Consider the following 21777-nt stretch of genomic DNA (forward strand, 5'->3'; position numbering starts at 1 on the left):
TTCCAGATTCAGGAAGACAGGACAACTGAATGCAGTAATATACAATCCTAGATGGGATCCTGTACTGGAGAAGGCAAAAGCCTTTAAAGGACATTATTGGGCCTTTTGAGAAAATTGGAAAGCACATGGTAGACTAGATAACCATATGGTATCAGTGCCAAATATACCAAGTTGATAACTATACTGTGTTTTTGTATTATTCTTAGGAAATAAACCTTTTGAGTGTTTAGGGTAAAAAACCATGACTGCAAGTTACTCTTAGGTGGTTCCCAAAGTATTATGTCTGTTTATATACACTGAGCAAGTGCAGGCAAAGTGTTTAAAATAGGTAATTTTGAGTGAAATAGCTTTGATTTGTTAACACTTTTGAAATTTTTCTAAGTTGGAAATTTTTCATATAAATAGTTATTTGAAAAAGAAGAAATTCAGTCTGCAAACTCTGGTTTCATATGTATGTTGATATCTTTCTGTAGTGTTTAGCATATTGCTATGTGAAATTAGTTACTTGTGCTTTTTAAAAACAACTACATACTTAACAACAGGGTATTCGATTACATTCTCATATTTTTCGTAAATTGTTTTTGGAATTATTGTGTTTATGTAACGTACTTTTTTGTTTGTTTAGGTAACGTGAATGGCATAAAGAGGAAAGAATGGGAAAACAAATCAGTGGGAATAGAAGTAGAGAGGAAAACTCAGCACCTTAGTCTTCAAGTACCATTACGATCTCATAGCTCATCCTCTTCCTCAGAGGAGAACAGTAGTTCCAGTGCTGCACAGCCCCTATTGGCTGGTGAAAAGGAAAGTCCCTCTTCTGTTGCCGATGACCATTTGGTTCAAAAAGAATTCTTGCATGGTACAAAAAGAGATGATGGCCAAGCAAGGTCAGTGTTCAGTTAGATTTAGAAACCTGATTGTAATAAGATTATAAGTGCTTAAACCTGTGGTGAGAAAAACTTTCTCCCTCTTCAGCTCACTTGCTGTAGAAAATTTTTTCTCCTCCTGAACCTGTTTTAAATACCTATTTGCTATTGTTTTTCTGATTGCGAGAGTAATACTATTCGTTCCAGATATTAAGAAAATACAGAAAAGTATAACAAAAATGAATATTTCTTGTCCTCCCACCACTGAAAGTGAATTATTGTTAACATTTGAATATTAGCCTTCCAGTGTGGTGAATAATTTTTGGTCCTCCCTTTGGTCCCTAGCTGATTACTCACTTCTTGAAAATCACTTTCCTCTTGCCTTGATAGCACACTTCAGATTTCCCCCCAGGTCCTTGGCTATTCTTTCTCGGTCTCTATTTCCAAGTCCTCCATTTTTTTCCTTTCCATTCTTCTTTCTCTTATTCTTAACAGCCTACCATTTATTAAATGTTGTTATCCCTTAAGATTCTGTTCTGTACCCTTCTCACCACTCACTTTACTATTTCCCTCTGCAGTCTTAGTAACTGTTTGGCTTCAATTATGATCTGTAGTTAACATCTTATAAGTGTAAAAACTCCATCCCATACCTGTGTCCTTGTGAGCCTAGCCATCTTCTGGATGTTTTGTGGATGGCTCAGACTCAACATATTAAAAAGTGACCTTGTGCCTATCGTGCTCAGCTTGTTACGCCTCAGGAAATGGCACTCGTATATAAGTTGCTGAAGTCAGAAATATTGGAGTTATCTATGATTTATTGCTTTCCTTTATTTCCTCTTATCTGATCAAAGACACCTGGTATATTTTGTTGGATAAACTTTTAATGGATATGGGAATAATAAGTTTACAAATGCATTAGTGTCCATGGATTATGGATAGATTATACTCCAGATTTCTTTAAATTTTTATTCTGTTTTAAGCTGACTCCATTTTTTGTTTGTTTTGTTTTTGAAATTGTATGGGGTAGAAACATATAATGTGCTATTTTGCTACTTTCTATGGGATTTTATTGTAAAAGTTTACATCTTTCTTTGTTTGTAAAAAGAATACAGAAAGATTTTACAAGTACTTCTGTTTATACTTAAATTATGTGATATGCAATAAATGTTAATAGTTTTTCTTTCTGTTTTAGCGTTCCTACAGAAATTTCAGGAAACAGCCCTGTATCTCCTAACACTCAGGAAAAGTCGGTAGGTCAGTCTCCTCTGAGATCTCCCTTGAAACGACAGGCCTCTGTGTGTTCCACCCGACTTGGAAGTACCAAGAGCCTTACTGCTGCTTTTTATGGGGACAAGCAGCCTGTTACAGTAGGAGTCCAATTTAGCAGTGATGTCTCCAGAAGTGATGAGAATGTACTAGACTCACCAAAGCAGAGGAGAAGTTTCGGTTCATTTCCATACACACCATCAGCAGACTCTAATTCATTTCATCAATATCGATCAATGGATTCAAGCATGTCAATGGCTGATAGTGAAGCCTACTTTTCTGCAGCTGAAGAATTTGAGCCCATTAGCAGTGATGAAGGCCCTGGAACTTATCCAGGTAGAAAAAAGAAGAGAAAGCAAGCCCAGCAGATTGACTACAGTAGGGGTTCCATATATCACAGTGTGGAAGGACCACTTACTGGCCAGGGAGAAAACATTCAGGATCCCCGGACTCTGCCATTCAAAACTCACCCTTCCCAGGCTTCCTTTGTTTCTGCATTAGGTGGAGAGGATGATGTTATAGAGCATCTGTATGTTGTAGAAAGTGAGAAAACAATAGAAAGCGAACAGATTACTTCTCAGCAACCTGTGATGAATTGCTATCAGACTTACCTTACACAGTTCCAGGTAATTAATTGGTCAGTGAAGCATCCAACCAACAAAAGAACCTCTAAGTCCTCACTGCATCGCCCCCTTGATCTGGAAACACCAACCAGTGAAGAAAGTTCATCATCATTTGAACAGCTTTCTGTTCCAACTTTTAAGGTATAAGCTAAATCATTAGTTTTCACTGATCAATTTATTTAGGAAAATTATTTTTAAGATGTTTTAAAAATTTCTCTCTTGGTATTTAGCTACCTTTCTGAAAGATAAAATTCCTGAAGACATGGCTTCATGTATGACAGTAGGCCTCAGGTTTATTGATGAGTATTATAAATTTAAGGCTATAAAATTAAGGAAAAGTTTCAGACTTGATTATCAGAATATTAATCATGTATAGTCCATGTCTACATTATATTCTGAGATTAGGATCAAGTCTCTGTGAATTCATATTTTCTGTCTTTAAAAGTAAAATTTTGGAATTGTTTTAATAGTTGGTATTCTTTCTATTAATCCATAACTGCTTCTATGCAAATCCAGTTCTGCATACTTGATATTTGAGATCTTGTAATTTAGTATTAATTGATTATTGTCCGTTTCTGTAATGTATTCTGTAAATAGCTTTTTTATAGGAAAGCTAAAAATATGTCAAAATAAATTTAGTGATAAAGCCAATATTAAAACATTTTTATAAATATTTAAAAGAACTTTATGATTTTAAAGACCAAAATTGAGCATATAAAATCTTATGGAACTGATTAACATTTAAGAATTTTATGTGGTATTTACTTATGTATAATATATATACTCATTTAAACTGTCTGAATGTTAATATTCTCATTGTTAATTCCGATATTTATTATATACTACTGTGTGTTAACCATTTGATGTTCAGTGGTGAGGAAACAGACATGGGGCTTATAGTTAGGCAGTTAATATAGATAAATAGATAAGTTTAAATAGATAAGTACAGTGTATGATTACAAATTGAGAAGTCTTATAAAGATAATCAAAGGATGCTGGAATAGAGAATAATGGGGGGTAGTGGGGTTGCCTAGATTGTATTGACATGAAAGGTCTATCACAGGAGGTAATATTTAAACTGGAACTTAAAGGATGAGGACAAATTGAAGATGGGAAGATTTAGGGGTACTATATTCAGGGAATAGGACCAGGACCTTAAAGCTTCATGGGAGTTTTAAGGAACTGTGATATGATCTCTTATATTTCGGCTACCAAATAGAAGTGAATTGTCATTAAGCAAGGAGGAAGTGGGGTGATGACTTAGGAGACTGTCTCAGTAGTCTGTGCAAGACATGATATACTTGGACTTAAGTAATGATGGAAATATGATAAATTGCCGGGGTCCAGCCCTGGTGGAGTCAGGGGTTTCGAAGGGGAGATGGCTTCGGCGATCAGGAAACAACAGCTTATTTAAATGTTAATTAAAGATATAAAGAGTGGTTAAATAAGGATAGCTCAGTGAGGAAATTTAGTGGAGAAAAGAGGCTGAATAATTCAGCCAGAAGGTGAGAGAAAGAACGACATGGGGAGACCAAGCTTCGGTGAACAAGGCCCGCACTTTATTTTCCAAAGTAGTTTTTATACCTTAAATTATGCATAGAGGATAATGGAGGAAGGGGTAGAGTCATGCAGTAAGCCAGGCTTTCTTCCTGCAAACTTATCATATGCAAAAGTTTAGGTGATTTGCATCATCTTCTGGCCCAGAGGCCTGTTAATATTTTAAGACCCTTTCTTCAGAAAACTTATTTTTCTCTAAAGATGATTAGTCAGGCGCCACCCTCCAAAAGCATTAGATAAAGTTGCATTCCTACAGGGCAAAGGTGTGGTGGGCTATAACAAGAAAAAGAATTAACTCAAGGGTCCAAGGTTACAAACATTAAAGCTACTACTTACACTAATTGTATTAATCAATACACTGCTAGGGACACAGCAGGTAAGGGATATGGAAACTTAGCAGCAAACATTGGCCCAAGAAGTGAAAAACCCTTCACTAGTACAATTTCTAATCAATCTTTTAACTGCTCAAAGGAATCTGTATTTAGACAGTTTAGAACATCTTATGCCTCACAGTTGGGAGGCTCTGAACAATCACATGTGGCCGGAAAAACCTATTCAGGCAGGCTAGAGGACTTCCAAAGGAGTTTGTAGGTTGAAACACTATCACACCCAGGAACTTTATTAACTGGAGCTGTAAGTTAACTCTTTTTTCAGAGAGAGGTAGTGGGGGACAGCCCCCCTAAAGTCAGAGGTGTAGGTGAGAGCACAAAGCAGAAAGTGGGCAGACTCTGGTTTTGGGGGTAGATGCTCGAGAATTTCCAGGGGGACTCCTGAGGCTCGATCCCGCCTTTGCGTATGCCAAGCCTCCTTCCTCATGACCTTTGCCATGGGTGGAGCTCCTCACGTAGGCTCCGGCAATAAATGGAATGGAATATCCTTACAGATGTATGTATTTGAGTAATATGTATTGAAGAAAGAAGAAACATACTAACATAAAGAAAGAAGAAAATAGAAACAAAGTTTTTATTTTGTGATTGTACCCATTTCTTATCTTGCCTAAGATAAATTTCCCATGCCAAAATTTTAAAATGTTCTCTTTATTCCATGTGAAAATATGTTGGTATATGAATGTTTTAGTATAAAACCGAATGACATTTGCTTTGAAGAATTGCTGTGAGAAGTTAGAATTATTAATATTTTAGTATTTTCAATAAATCTTGTTTTGCTCAGGCAGTCAAATGTCTGGAGAAAATAAGCCAAGGAGTTCATATCTTTAGACAACTTCAAAAATAGAACATAAGATCTTTTTTCTTCACTAGATCTAAATAATAGGCTAGCATTTAAAAGGATTTAGTTTGGTTAGTTTAAGTACATTATTTATTTTGTATTCTTTTATGGATATCCCTGGAGGAGGGCACGGCAGCCCACTCCATACTCTTGCCTGGAGAATCCCATCATTAGAGGAGCCTAATGGGCTACTCTCTGTGAGGTCACAAAGAGATAGACAAACTGAAGCAACTTAGCATGCACACATGGATATAAAATACAATCTAGTTTTTCCTATAATTTAATGTTTCTTTGGGATTCTTTCCCAGTTATATACTATTTTGTCTTCTTTTGCATATGTTTAAAATTTCATAAAATGAGAAGTTTGAAAGAAAAAGTTGATTGTGCTAGAAGACTCTAAAATTAGCTTTTTCTAAGTAAAGCCCAATTTAAAGAGGAACTATGGAGGAAAGACATTTGAAGTGCTTGTTTTTAAGCTTTAGTTGTATAGTCTACTCTTGATGCTGAATCCTCGCAGCCCTACTCTGTCATTTGTCTGAATAATCAGAAAATGAAATTGACAATTGAATATTTTCTGTGATTTTTTCTCAATTTGTCTGTTAAATATTTATATTTTACATATCAAAATCACATTAACAAGGTAATTTGGATATTCAGAAATATCAGTTGATAACAAATTTACAGAATAACTAATATTATAATTCTGGTCTATAAGTAATATTTTCTTTTATTCTAGGTTATCAAACAGGGTCTCACAGCTAACTCTTTACTAGACAGAGGAATGCAACTTTCAGGATCAACTTCAAAGTAAGTAAAAATTATATACTTTTGAAGTTTTAAGCCAGTCTTTCTTGATTATTAGATCTTAGAGTTTATTCTGAGAAATAACAATTCTTTACCTGATCATAGTATTTATTTTATGATAATTGGCCCAAATAATTTAACTCTGTTGTCTTTCATGGCTTTGCCTACATTTATGAGCATTCTGTAACATTTCTTTTAGATATACTATGCAAACCACAACTTGACATATTAAAATTGGGAACTAACAAGAATTTAGTATTACAAATTTTATATTTTGGAAATGTTCCATCAACTAAGTATATCAAAAAAAGTTTTATATTTAATGTATTAACCATCTTAGATCAGCTTGCATCTTAGTGCCTCATTTGTCTTGTCCTTGAAGAGTATTTGGGACATATCTAGTCCAATTTCATGAAATTTGTAGTTGAAATAATTACAAGTTTAAAGATTAAAGAAACTCCAACTGCTAATTTTTTTGTGTGTGTGGTCTTTTAAATATATATTTTGCTTGTTAAATTGTATAGTACACCATATACTCCGCTGGAGAAGAAAGCTGTTGATAACACTGATGATGAGACATTAACAGAAGAGTGGACCTTGGATCAACCAGTCTCACAGACTAGGACCACAGCCATAGTTGAAGTAAAAGGAACTGTTGATATTGTTCTGACTCCCCTAGTGGCTGAAGCTTTAGACAGGTATTAATTTTGTGTAAAAGTACAACTACTATTTTATAAAATAATAAATGTATGTGATAATGATTAGTGTATGTGATATAATATTTTCATGAAAAAGAATGATGAATAATTATTGATGAAAGATTCTATTTTGATTGAATAAAAATGAAAATATATTTAAAAGGAACTGTGTTTCAGTTGTTATTTGTTCCTTTCTCAGCTTAAATAATTATATATTATAATATTATAATAATTATATTCCATTTTCTACTTTTTGCTTTTGGTCTGTTGAGCATAAAAATGACCAAATACCCAGGAGGTCAGGAAGCAGCAGTTAGAACTGGACATGGAACAACAGACTGGTTCCAAATAGGAAAAGGAGTACGTCAAGGCTGTATATTGTCATCCTGCTTATTTAACTTATATGGAGAGTACATCATGAGAAATGCTGGGCTGGAAGAAGCACAAGCTGGAATCAAGATTGCTGGGAGAAATATCAATAACCTCAGATATGCAGATGACACCATCCTTATGGCAGAAAGTGAAGAGGAACTAAAAGGCCTCTTGCTGAAAGTGAAAGAGGAGAGTGAAAAAGTTGGCTTAAAGCTCAACATTCAGAAAACAAAGATCATGGCATCTGGTCCCATCACTTCATGGGAAATAGACAGGGAAACAGTGTCAGACTTTATTTTTGGGGCTCCAGTATCACTACAGATGGTGATTGCAGCCATGAAATTAAAAGACACTTACTCCTTGGAAGGAAAGTTATGACCAACCTAGATAGCATATTGAAAAGCAGAGACATTACCTTGCCAACAAAGGTCCGTCTAGTCAAGGCTATGGTTTTTCCAGTAGTCGTGTATGGATGTGAGAGTTGGACTGTGAAGAAGGCTGAGGGCTGAAGAATTGATGCTTTTGAACTGCGGTGTTGGAGAAGACTCTTGAGAGTCCCTTGGACTGCAAGGAGATCCAACCAGTCCATTCTAAAGGAGATCAGTCCTGTGTGTTCATTGGAAGGACTGAAGCTAAAGCTAAAACTCCAATACTTTGGCCACCTCATGTGAAGAGTTGACTCATTGGAAAAGACTCTGATGCTGGGAGGGATTGGGGGCAGGAGGAGCAGGGGACGACAGAGGATGAGATGGCTGGATGGCATCACCGACTGGATGGATGTGAGTTTTAGTGAACTCCGGGAGTTGGTGATGGACAGGGAGGCCTGGCGTGCTGCAATTCATGGGGTCACAAAGAGTCGGACATGACTGAGCGACTGAACTGAACTGAATGAAGGGATAAAGAGGAAATAATGTATTCTCTGTCCTACAAGGAGATTATAGTCTTCTAAGGAGACAAAACTAAGATGAATAAAATTTAGAATAGAACATAATAGGGTAGATTAGATAAAATAGATCACAGTATTAAGTGATATTAACATGCTTCATTTACTGTTTTTCTTCCTTCAGGTATATTGAAGCCATGGTTCATTGTGCTAGTACTCGACATCCAGCAGCAATTGTGGATGATCTACATGTCAAAGTCCTCAGGGAAGCTGTCCAAAATAGCAAGACTACCTTCTCAGAAAATGTAAGAACTTTTTGTTGAGTGAGTGTGGCAATTTGAGTATTCTTTACATGTATATAGTAGCCAAACTCAAAAAACTTGAATATACTAAAACTTTACCATTTAAATTGGAATGCAGGTGGACATTTCTAAGCAACCTTTATATGTCATTGGCTCTGTAAGAGATAGCATATATGACTATCAGTTCAGTTCAGTCACTCTGTCGTGTCTGACTCTTTGCGACCCCATGAGAACCCCATGAACAGTATATGACTATACTATGCATTAAATAAAAGTAATATATTTATTAAAATGTGGCAATTTTTCTTTTATTTTAGAAGTAGTTTAATTCCAAGCCTTTTCTAAAGAGCTTTGGTCCTAAGTGAAGGAGTGTTCTTTGGCACTGGTACATTCATTTTCTAAGAAAGCAAATCTGTTTATTATTTTGACTTTCCTCTGTGATTAGATAACTTGTATCTTAGTATTTTTGAGGTTATTTTTGTTCACCTCTGTGAATCAAGCCACTGTCTTCTGGTGTGTGATATTTTCCTTACATTGTGGTCTGAGTCACAAAGCTACTTTCTTAGCAGTCATGTCTTAGTGCTCATCAGTGACTATCCACGTGAATTTCAAGTTTATCTGAGTTGTATTTGCACTAGGGACCAGGGGAGGTGAAATTAAACCTATTTTTAGTGATCCAGTTATTCAGAATAATTTGGCATTTCATGTGATAGGTAATTGAGCTAGAGTAGTACAAATCAAAAGAAATTTGAAAATATTCCAGCCAACAAGGAGAGCTAGTTATCAGAAACCAAATAGGTTTTCAAGTACATAGAATTTGGTGATCCTTTTAAAAAAACCTATTATTGTTATTACCATCTTTTCTGTCCCTTTTTGTGTAGGCTGATTTAGCTTTATTATGTATCAGTTTTCTCAACCTTGGGGCTGCCAGTCTGTTTCCCAGCTTTTCTAAGGTTTGGACTTTAAGAGTAGGAATGCTAACCCAGATGGCAGCTAGTATATAGATAGGTATAAAGGAGCACAGTGAATAACAAGTTGCTGTTGTAGATGATGTGGAAATTATTAAAGGTCTGTGAAATAATACTACTTTTTTTTTTTAATTTTATTTTATTTTTAAACTTTACATAATTGTATTAGTTTTGCCAAATATCAAAATGAATCCGCCACAGGTATACATGTGTTCCCCATCCTGAACCCTCCCCCCTCCTCCCTCCCCATTCTATCCCTCTGGGTCGTCCCAGTGCACCAGCCCCAAGCATCCAGTATCGTGCATCGAACCTGGACTGGCAACTCGTTTCATACATGATATTTTACATGTTTCAACACCATTCTCCCAAATCTTCCCACCCTCTCCCTCTCTCACAGAGTCCATAAGACTGTTCTATACATCAGTGTCTCTTTTGCTGTCTCGTACACAGGGTTATTGTTACCATCTTTCTAAATTCCATATATATGCGTTAGTATACTGTATCGGTGTTTTTCTTTCTGGCTTACTTCACTCTGTATAATAGGCTCCAGTTTCATCCATCTCATTAGAACTGATTCAAATGTATTCTTTTCAATGGCTGAGTAATACTCCATTGTGTATATGTACCACCGCTTTCTTATCCATTCATCTGCTGATGGACATCTAGGTTGCTTCCATGTCCTGGCTATTATAAACAGTGCTGCGATGAACATTGGGGTACATGTGTCTCTTTCCCTTCTGGTTTCCTCAGTGTGTATGCCCAGCAGTGGGATTGCTGGATCATAAGGCAGGTCTATTTCCAGTTTTTTAAGGAATCTCCACACTGTTCTCCATAGTGGCTGTACTAGTTTGCATTCCCACCAACAGTGTAAGAGGGTTCCCTTTTCTCCACACCCTCTCCAGCATTTATTACTTGTAGACTTTTGGATCGCAGCCATTCTGACTGGTGTGAAATGGTACCTCATAGTGGTTTTGATTTGCATTTCTCTGATAATGAGTGATGTTGAGCATCTTTTCATGTTTGTTAGCCATCTGTATGTCTTCTTTGGAGAAATGTCTATTTAGTTCTTCGGCCCATTTTTTGATTGGGTCATTTATTTTTCTGGAGTTGAGCTGTAGGAGTTGCTTGTATATTTTTGAGATTAGTTGCTTGTCAGTTGCTTCATTTGCTATTATCTTCTCCCATTCTGAAGTCTGTCTTTTCACCTTGCTAATAGTTTCCTTTGATGTGAAGAAGCTTTTAAGGTTAATTAGGTCCCATTTGTTTATTTTTGCTTTTATTTCCAATATTCTGGGAGGTGGGTCATAGAGGATCCTGCTGTGATGTATGTCAGAGAGTGTTTTGCCTATGTTCTCCTCTAGGAGTTTTATAGTTTCTGGTCTTACGTTCAGATCTTTAATCCATTTTGAGTTTATTTTTGTGTATGGTGTTAGAAAGTGTTCTAGTTTCATTCTTTTACAAGTGGTTGACCAGATTTCCCAGCACCACTTGTTAAAGAGATTGTCTTTAATCCATTGTATATTCTTGCCTCCTTTGTCAAAGATAAGGTGTCCGTATGTACGTGGATTTATCTCTGGGCTTTCTATTTTGTTCCATTGATCTATATTTCTGTCTTTGTGCCAGTACCATACTGTCTTGATAACTGTGGCTTTGTAGTAGAGCCTGAAGTCAGATAGGTTGATTCCTCCAGTTCCATTCTTCTTTCTCAAGATCGCTTTGGCTATTCGAGGTTTTTTGTATTTCCATACAAATTGTGAAATTATTTGTTCTAGCTCTGTGAAGAATGCTGTTGGTAGCTTGATAGGGATTGCATTGAATCTATAGATTGCTTTGGGTAGTATACTCATTTTCACTATATTGATTCTTCCAATCCATGAACATGGTATATTTCTCCATCTGTTAGTGTCCTCTTTGATTTCTTTCACCAGTGTTTTATAGTTTTCTATATATAGGTCTTTAGTTTCTTTAGGTAGATATATTCCTAAGTATTTTATTCTTTCCGTTGCAATGGTGAATGGAATTGTTTCCTTAATTTCTCTTTCTGTTTTCTCATTATTAGTGTATAGGAATGCAAGGGATTTCTGGGTGTTGATTTTATATCCTGCAACTTTACTATAGTCATTGATTAGTTCTAGTGATTTTCTGGTGGAGTCTTTAGGGTTTTCTATGTAGAGGATCATGTCATCTGCAAACAGTGAGAGCTTTACTTCTTCTTTTCCAATTTGGAGTCCTTTTATTTCTTTTTCTGCTCTGATTGCTGTGGCCAAAACTTCCAAAACTATGTTGAATAGTAATGGTGAAAGTGGGCACCCTTGTCTTGTTCCTGACTTGAGAGGAAATGCTTTCAATTTTTCACCATTGAGGATAATGTTTGCTGTGGGTTTGTCATATATAGCTTTGATTATGTTGAGGTATGTTCCTTCTATTCCTGCTTTCTGGAGAGTTTTTATCATAAATGGATGTTGAATTTTGTCAAAGGCTTTCTCTGCATCTATTGAGATAATCATATGGTTTTTATTTTTCAATTTGTTAATGTGGTGTATTACATTGATTGATTTGCGGATATTGACGAATCCTTGCATCCCTGGGATAAAGCCCACTTGGTCATGGTGTATGATCTTTTTAATGTGTTGTTGGATTCTGATTGCTAGAATTTTGTTAAGGATTTTTGCATCTATGTTCATCAGTGATATTGGCCTGTAGTTTTCTTTTTTTGTGGGATCTTTGTCAGGTTTTGGTATTAGGGTGATGGTGGCCTCATAGAATGAGTTTGGGAGTTTACCATCCTCTGCAATTTTCTGGAAGAGTTTGAGCAGGATAGGTGTTAGCTCTTCTCTAAATTTTTGGTAGAATTCAGCTGTGAAGCCGTGTGGATCTGGGCTTTTGTTTGCTGGAAGATTTTTGATTACAGTTTCAATTTCCGTGCTTGTGATGGGTCTGTTAAGATTTTCTATTTCTTCCTGGTCAAGTTTTGGAAAGTTGTACTTTTCTAAGAATTTGTCCATTTCTTCCACGTTGTCCATTTTATTGGCATATAATTGTTGATAGTAGTCTCTTATGATCCTTTGTATTTCTGTGTTGTCTGTTGTGATCTCTCCATTTTCATTTCTAATTTTATTGATTTGATTTTTCTCCCTTTGTTTCTTGATGAGTCTGGCTAATGGTTTGTCAATTTTATTTATCCTTTCAAAAAACCAGCTTTTGGTTTTGTTGATTTTTGCTATGATCTCTTTTGTTTCTTTTGCATTTATTTCTGCTCTAAGTTTTAAGATTTCTTTCCTTCTCCTAACCCTGGGGTTCTTCATTTCCTCCTTTTCTAGTTGCTTTAGGTGTAGAGTTAAGTTATTTATTTGACTTTTTTCTTGTTTCTTGAGGTGTGTCTGTATTGCTATGAACTTTCCCCTTAGGACTGCTTTTACCGTGTCCCACAGGTTTTGGGTTGTTGTGTTTTCATAATACTACTTTTAATCTTTTTAGCTATCTTCTAAGCAAGATGTTAGAGGAACAAAAACTGAACACTCTACCATAGGAATGACTAATCAAGGACAAGCGCAGACAAATCCTATAATGAAGCAAGATAATGTAACAATTAAAGGTCTTCAGGCTAATGTTAGCATACCAAAGGTAAAAATTTAATATTTAAAAAAATTTTACTGAAAGAAAATATTGTGGTGATTTTTATTCTAAACTAAATGGTGGTAGAATAAAGTGTAATATCAAATTTTTTTGTTTTATTTCCTTGATCTAATGTAAGAATTAATGTAATATAAATAGTTTACCTAAACAGAATGTTGGTTAATATGTTACTAATATTTAAATAACATTAAATATTTAATGTTATTTAATTACCACTAACATTTATTTATATTAGTATTTAATCATTATTTTATTATTAAATAATTATATTAGTATTTAATTAACATTAATGTTATTTAATAAATAAGTTAATTAAATAAAACTAAAATGTTTCATATCCACCCAGTAAGAATTTCATTATTATTTTATGAGAGTTTATATTTATAAGCTTTGCCTTTATTATACTCTTGTACACATAGATATTCCATTCCTAACAGTAGTTTTTCTTTTTCCTGTATATCTTGTGTTTAAGTGGTAGCATTTTACTTTTCAACTCTGAAATATGTGACATTTTGTGTGTTAGGTGAACTTATGTTTGCTACAAGCCTCAGTAGAGGAATCTCCAAATACAGCTCCTAGTAGGAGTGTGACTCATGTTTCCTTAGTAGCACTGTGTTTTGACAGAATTGCTACACAAGTTCGTATGAACAGGTAAGAAAGAGTTTATTAACCTGAGCTGTGACTATCTTGCTGGATGTAAAAACAAACCTTAGCTGTCTTTTCAATATATATTGGAAAATTCTGATGTTAAAACTCAAGACTGATATTGGAATTTCAAATCTCATTTTTATATAAGCAAAATGGATTTTAAAAAGTTTACACGGTTTTTATTTACACTATTAGTAAACACTGAAGAATTTTTTTATTAATATTGGTTTATTTAAAATAGTGGAGTTTTTTTTAAAAACTAGTTAAATATTTTTATTGAGCCGTATTATATACATGTTAACCATCATACTCTTTCTTTTTCATGAAGAGGTGTGGTTGAAGAGAGTTCAAACGGTGCAGACCCTGGTAGAACATCAAACTTTGATAGGTACGTTCATGCTACTAAGATGCAGCCTCAGTCATCCGGATCTCTCAGATCAAATGCTGGAGTGGAAAAAGGCAAAGAGATTGCAGCCAAGTTAAACATTCATCGAGTTCATGGGCAACTGAGGGGTCTTGATACAACAGGTAGGAGTCTACAACATATTTTTTCTTTGACATATATAAATGTAAGAGGATTTTGCAAAAGGAAACATAAAATATTTTCCTTTGAATATTGCTTCAATTTTAGTATTTCATAAGAAAAAGGCATTTCTATATGAACACAGAATGTTTAACTACTGCAAAAGATAAGGTAAACTTTGGTAGGAAGATGAGTGGTATGGCCCCAAATTAGGAACTGCTTCTATCTCCCATCTGTTTGCTCATTATAGAACAGAGAGAGTATGATCTTTATAGTCTTTGCTTTCTTTTTAAAACCATTCTGTTGACACAGCTTTGTTAAAAAGGAATAATTGTGGTATCAAAAGTAGATAGTCAAATCTGTAAAATATAGTACCAATAAGAATCACAGGCATAGCTGTGGGCTTCTTAAAATACTATCTTTGAAGAATTTTCAATAAACTGAAGAAATTTTTCAGTTGACTGTTACATGAAAAGTGGGGACCAAAGCTGGGTTTGTAAAATGATCTCTAAAGAGCTGGTAGGAAACTTGGTTCAAATGTAAACATGTTACCTCTAGGTGGTAAATTTCCATGAATTTCTTTATCTTCTTTTTGCTTTTCTGTATTCATAAGCTGTAATCAGGGAAAGAAATTTTTAAAAAATGATAAAGTAAAAAACTTGGGATGATAATGTCCATATGGCATATTGAACATGATGAAATTATGGCAATCAATGTCTGTGATGAATTATTATATAAAATGTTAGCATAAAGCAATCTTTGAGTAAAAGGTATAGTTTTCCTGGGAAAGAATGTTTTTCCTAAGTCTAGGTAATTAATTTGAATAATTTTTATTTTGTAAAATCACAAGTCAGTATTTAAAATAATTTACTATGAAGCTGAATTATTCAGGAACTTTTTTAAGTTTAGACTTTTAGATTTTTTTTCTATATAATCTTTTGGAAATTATCCTGTCTCTGAATAATTATTTGTTACTTACGGAATCTTCTTTTCACCTTCTTACTTTAACATGATTCTGGAACTTTTTAATTAGTATGACATTAGGCAGCGTTCAGAGAAGGCAATGGCAACCCACTCTAGTATTTTTGCCTGGCAAATCCCATGGACGGAGGAGCCTGGTAGGCTGCAGTCCATGGGGTCCCTGGGAGTTGGACATGACTGAGCGACTTCACTTTCACTTTTCACTTTCCTGCATTGGGGAAGGAAATGGCGGCCCACTCCAGTGTTCTTGCCTGGAGAATCCCAGGGACGGGGGAGCCTGGTGGGCTGCCGCCTATGGGGTCGCACAGAGTCGGATACGACTGAAGCGACTTAGCAGCAGCAGCAGCAGGCAGTGTTGTTTTAGAAACTGGTTGCTTCATTGTTTTTTCTTTGACAGAATGCTAAGATATCTTTTAGGACAACCACTGTGTCAAATGTTTACATTATTTATTGTTTTTTAAAAATAAACCTCTTTTTAAAAATGGTTATTTTGTTCTCTTTTGATAATAGATATCGGTACCTGTGCCATCACTGCTATTCCTTTTGAGAAGTCCAAAGTTTTATTTACTCTTGAAGAGCTGGATGAGTTTGCTTTTGTGGATGAAACTGATCAGCAAGCTATTCCAGATGTAACTCGAATAGGTCCCAGCCAGGAAAAATGGGGTTGGATAATGTTTGAATGTGGACTTGAAAATTTAACAATAAAAGGTAAGCTTTTTAAATTTCTGCTTTAAGGGAACAAATTGGACACAGATTGCTGAAATGTTTTGAACAATCATGACTTTCAGTAAGCTGAATCAGCATATTCAAGCAGAAAGTATGGCATCTGAGATTATTTAATAGAAGTGGGTGCCCCATCCCAATTGTGTAAGTGGATCTTTATGGAATAATCATGTGATTCAAAACTGGCAGAGCATCTAGACATACAAATCATCAATGCCTGAGCAAAGCAGTGTATAGTTCAGAAAAAATTCTTGCATAAAATATAAAACAACTTTAGGAACTTTGTGTCTTTGGAAACTGGGTCTTTGATTATTAGAGTCTTGCCATGTAGGATGAAAATACTGTAAATCCTTTATTCACTGATCAGTCAATTCAGACAGTCAATCATGTACAACTCTTTGTGACCCCATGGACTGAAGCACACCAGGCTTTCCTGTCAATCACCAACTCACAGAGCTTGCTTATTAAACTCATGTCCATAGAGTCAGTGATGCCATCCAACCATCTTATCCTATGTCAACCCCTTCTCCTACTGCCTTCAATCTTTCCCAGTGTCAGGATCTTTTCCACTGAGTCAGTTCTTCATATCAAGTGGCCAAAGTGTTGGAGCTTCAGCATCACTCCTTCCAATGAATATTCAGGACTAGTTTCCTTTAGGATGGACTGGTTTGATCTCTTTGTGGTCCAAGGGACTCTCAAGAGTCTTCTGCAACACCACAGTTCAAAAGCATCAGTTCTTCAGTGCTCCACTTTCTTTATAGTCCAACTCTCCCATCCATACATGACTACTGGAAAAACCATAGCTTTGACTAGATGGAACTTTGTCCGCAGAGTAATGTCTCTGCTTTATATTATCCTCAATTTGTCATAACTTTTCCTCCAAGGAGCAAGTGTCTTAATTTCAAGGCTGCGGTCACCATCTTCAGTGATTTTGGAGCCCAAGAAAATAAAGTCTGTCACTGTTTGCATTGTTTCCTCATCTATTTGCCATGAAGTGATGGGACTGGATGCCATGATCTTAGTTGTCTGAATATTAAGCCAACTTTTTCACTCTTCTTTTTCACTTTCATCAAGAGGCTCTTTAGTTTTTCCTCACTTTCTGCCATAAGGGTGGTGTCATCTGTGTTTCTGAGGTTATTCATGTTTCTCCTGGCAATCTTGATTCCAGTTTGTGCTTCATCCAGCCCAGCATTTCTCATGATGTACTCTGCATATAAATTAATTAACCAGGGTGACACTATACAGCCTTGATGGACCTATCCCGATTTGGAACCAGTCTGTTGTTCCATGTCCAGTTTTAACTGTTGCTTCTTGACCTGCATGCAGATTTCTCAGGAGGCAGGACAGGTGGTCTGATATTCCCATCTTGAAGAATTTTCCACAGTTTGTTGTGATCCACACAGTCAAAGGATTTGGCATAGTCAATAAAGCAGAAGTAGATGTTATTCTGGAACTCTCTTGATTTTCGATGATCCACGGATGTTGGCAATTTGATCTCTGGTCCCTCTGCCTTTTCTAAAATCCAGCTTGGACATCTGGAAGTTCACAGTTCATGTACTGTTGAAGCCTGACTTGGAGAATTTGAGCATTACTTTGCTAGTATGTGAGAAGAGTGCAATTGTGTGGTAGTTTGAACATTCTTTGTCATTGGAATGAAAACTGACCTTTTCCAGTCCTGTGGCCACTGCTGAGTTTTCCAAATTTGCTGGCATATTGAGTACAGCACTTTCACAACATCATCGTTTAGGATTTGAAATAGCTCAACTGAAATTCCATCACCTCCACTAGCTTTGTTTGTAGTGATGCTTCCAGATGCCCACTTGACTTTGCATTCCAGGTATGGCTCTAGGTGAGTAATCACACCATTGTGGTTATCTGGGTCATGAAGATCTTTTTTGTATAGTTCTGTGTATTCTTGCCCCCTCTTCTTAATATCTTCTGCTTCTGTTAGGTCCATACCATTTCTGTCCTTTATTGTGCTCATCTTTACATGAAATATTCCCTTGGTATCTCTAATTTTCTTGAAGAGATCTCTAGTCTTTCCCATTCTATTGTTTTCCTCTATTTCTTTGCATTGATCACTGAGGAAGGCTTTCTTATCTCTCCTTGATATTCTTTGGAACTCTGTTGCCTTCAAAGGGTATATCTTTCCTTTTCTTCTTTGCCTTTAGCTTCTCTTCTTTTCTCATCTATTTGTAAGGCCTTGTCAGACAACCATTTTGCCTTTTTGCATTTCCTTTTCTTGGGGATGGTCTGATCATTGCTTCCTGTACAATGTCATGAACCTCCACCCACAGTTCTTCACGCACTCTGTCTATCAGATCTAATCCCATGAATCTATTTGTCACTTCCACCGTATAATCGTAAGGGATTTTATTTAGGTCATACCTGAATGGTTTAGTGGTTTTCCCTACTTTCTTCAATTTAAGTCTGAATTTTGCAATAAGGAGTTCATGATCTGAGCCACAGTCAACCCCCAGTCTTGTTTTTGCTGATTGTATACAGCTTCTCCATCTTTGGCTGCAAAGAATACACTCAGTCTGATTTTGGTACTGACCATCTGGTGATGTCCATATGTAGTATCTTCTCTTGTGTTTTTGGAAGAGGGTGTTTGCTATGACCAGTGCATTCTCTTGGCAAAATTCTGTTAGCTTTTGCCCTTCTTCATTTTGTGCTCCAAGGCCAAATTTGCCTTGGAGCAAATTACTCAAGGTGTTTCTTGACTTCCTACTTTTGCATACTAGTCCGTTATGATGAAATGGACATCTTTTTTGGGTGTTAATTCTAGAAGGTCTTGTAGGTCTTCATAGAACCATTCAGCTTCAGCTTCTTCAGCATTATTGGTTGAGACATAGACTTGGATTACTGGGATATTGAACGGTTTGCCTTGAAAATGAACAGAGATCATTCTTTCATTTTTGAGACTGCACAAAAGTACTGCATTTTGGACTCGCTTGTTGACTGTGAGGGCTACCCCATTTTTTTCTAAGGGATTCTTGCCCACAGTAGTAAATATAATGGTCATCTGAATTAAATTTGCCCATTCCAGTCCATTTTAGTTCACGGATTCCTAAATTGTTGATATTCACTCTTGCCATATCCTGTTGGCCACCTCCAATATACCTTGATTCATGGACCTAACATTCCAGGTTCCTATGCAATGTTGTTCTTTACAGCATCGGACTTTACTTCCATCACCAGTCACATCCACAGCTGAGCGTTGTTTTTGCTTTGGCTCTGTCTCTTCGTTCTTTCTAGAGTTATTTCTTCACTCTTCTCCATTAGCATATTGAGCACCTCCTGATCTCCAGAATTCATCTTTCAGTATCATATCTTTTGTTTTTTCATACTGTTGATGGGGTTCTCATGGCAAGAATACTGAAGTGGTTTGCCATTTCCTTCACCATTGGACCGCAGTTTGTTAGAACTCTACATCATGACCCATCCATCTTCTGTGGCCCTACATGGCATGGAGTTAGGCAAGGCTGTGGTCCATGTGATCAGTTTGATTAGTTTTCTGTGAGTGTGGTTTTCATTCTATCTGCCTTCTGATGGATTAGGATAAGAGGCTAATGGAAGCTTCCTGATGGGAGAGACTGGCTGTCTACTGACTTATATTTTCTTTTTTTTTTTTTTTTTAATTTTATTTTATTTTTAAACTTTACATAATTGTATTAGTTTTGTATATTTTCTTTTACATTATTGAATATAACTTTAAAATAGGAAGGCTGAATTGTGTATAAGACTTTCAGAAATAGTCTCTTGCGTGCATGGGCTTAGTCGCTCCATTGTGTCTGACACTTGCAACCCATAGACTGTAGCCCGCCAGGCTCCTTTGTCCATGGGATTCTCCAGGCAGGAATACTGGAGTGGGTTGCCATTTCCTTCTCTAGGGGATCTTCCTGACCCAGGGATTGAACCCAGGTCTCCTGCATTGCAGATTCCTTACTGACTGAGCTATGAGGGAAGCCTCAATGTAGTAGTAGTGTTTATGCCTACAATTCCTTACCTGATGACCCAATATTATATCACTTTTATATATAAGGATAAAGTTTTGGTAGGAAAAAAAATCTTTATGAGGTTTTTATTTTTTCCTTTATAAAAATTGTAGAGTACAGCATTGAGATAAGACTAATGTTTTTAATAAATAAATTCTTTCATTTGTATAGGAGGAAGACAGTCTGGTGCTGTTTTATATAATGCTTTTGGAATTATGGGTAAAGCTAATGTCACAGAAAGGGGTGGAGTGCTGACATCCAATAATTCTTCTGATTCTCCAACTGGCAGCGGCTATAATACTGATGTCTCTGATGATAATCTTCCTTGTGACCGAACAAGCCCTTCTTCAGACTTAAATGGAAATTCTGTTTCTGATGAACAAGTTGGTGAATTTCTTATAATAATAATGCTTTGGAAAAATAGAAAATTGTTTACCCAAGTCACAGTCAATTTCTGGAGTATATTTGCTTATCTTTCCATGTTGTAGATTTTGCATAAATGGTAGCCAAGGCATTTTGGTGATTATATTCTACAAGTGTAATTGCTAAAATTGCACTTATATCTGTGAATATATAATAACATTATACTTTGCTTATGTCAAACAATTTTATTTGTTGAATTAATGGAATTTCAGAAAATTAGAACTTTGTTTTTATCTTGTTTAAAGGATTTTAGCCGAATTCATTTTTTAAATAAACAGTTTTATTACTGGTAGTATTTCACGTTTAAATATTTTAACATTTTTGTCAATATCTGCCTATTTTTTTTGCAGGTGTATAGAAATGAGTTCAAATGCAACTCATTATTTTTGTCATGGTATAATTTAATGATGAATATAGTAATAGCAATAATGAAAATGTTCAAAATTCTATAGACTACTGAATACTTGTACTACTACCTGATTGCTGATCTTGGGCACATTTTTTTTTTTTTTTTAGCATCTTGTGTGTTTCTGAAATGAGTATTGTAATGATATTAACATTCTAGAGTTATGATGATTGAAGGAGGCAGGTCATAAGAAAGACTTAGCTTGGTGTCTAAAGCATAGTAAGAACTTGGTAAACGTTGTTCTTAGACACACACACACTTCTGCTCATTTGAAGATTAGACCAATTGAAGAAGAAACTACCTTTTAACTAAGAAATATGTCTTAGTCATCCAGTATACCTTGGTACAATCACTTCTGAACTCTAGGTCTCTGGAAATTTATTTTTGAAATGTTTATTTTGATTCGATGCATAGTAAATAGGTTTTTTTAATTTTAATTTTTTTTATTTTTCTCAATTATGAAAGTATGATAACACAATTACAGGAAACTTGGGAAATACAGAACAAGGGTGCATATGGTTCCACTATATATTATAATTATTTTTTTAAGTAGATAAATTCTTTTTTAGTTAGAGTTTCAATATCAAACTCTCATAAATTAATAGAATGAATATACAGAGAAGTAGAAGAATATAGTGTGGGCTTCCCTGGTGGCTCAGATAGTAAAGAATCTGCCTGCAATGCAGGAGACCTAGGTTCAATCCCTGGATATACAAATAGTGACATAATTTTTAAAAGTTATATTCCAGTGCTATATAGGTGCTTCTCAGGTGGTGCAGTGGTAAAGAACTCACCTGCCAGTGCAGGAGACACAGGAGATGCAGGTTCAGTCCCTGGGTTAGGAAGATCCCCTGGATAATGGAATGGCCACCCACT

The 21777-nt window shown here is 35.7% G+C and overlaps 1 protein-coding gene across 11 annotated transcripts in view; it reads left to right on the forward strand.

The window, feature by feature from the left end:
* KIAA1109 (KIAA1109 ortholog) overlaps window positions 1–21777 on the forward strand; it is a 206838-nt gene that overhangs the window by 89342 nt on the left and 95719 nt on the right. For all 11 annotated transcript variants that reach the window (XM_025268008.3, XM_025268017.3, XM_025268015.3 and 8 more), the window contains 10 exons: window positions 626–884; window positions 2056–2893; window positions 6273–6343; window positions 6865–7038; window positions 8478–8598; window positions 13041–13187; window positions 13723–13850; window positions 14176–14375; window positions 15862–16059; window positions 20244–20455. In XM_025268008.3, the coding sequence (XP_025123793.2) occupies window positions 626–884; window positions 2056–2893; window positions 6273–6343; window positions 6865–7038; window positions 8478–8598; window positions 13041–13187; window positions 13723–13850; window positions 14176–14375; window positions 15862–16059; window positions 20244–20455 (2348 nt within the window). The remainder of the gene's footprint in view (window positions 1–625; window positions 885–2055; window positions 2894–6272; window positions 6344–6864; window positions 7039–8477; window positions 8599–13040; window positions 13188–13722; window positions 13851–14175; window positions 14376–15861; window positions 16060–20243; window positions 20456–21777) is intronic.

Source organism: Bubalus bubalis, chromosome 17, assembly GCF_019923935.1.
Source record: "Bubalus bubalis isolate 160015118507 breed Murrah chromosome 17, NDDB_SH_1, whole genome shotgun sequence".
Taxonomy (NCBI): domain Eukaryota; kingdom Metazoa; phylum Chordata; class Mammalia; order Artiodactyla; family Bovidae; genus Bubalus; species Bubalus bubalis.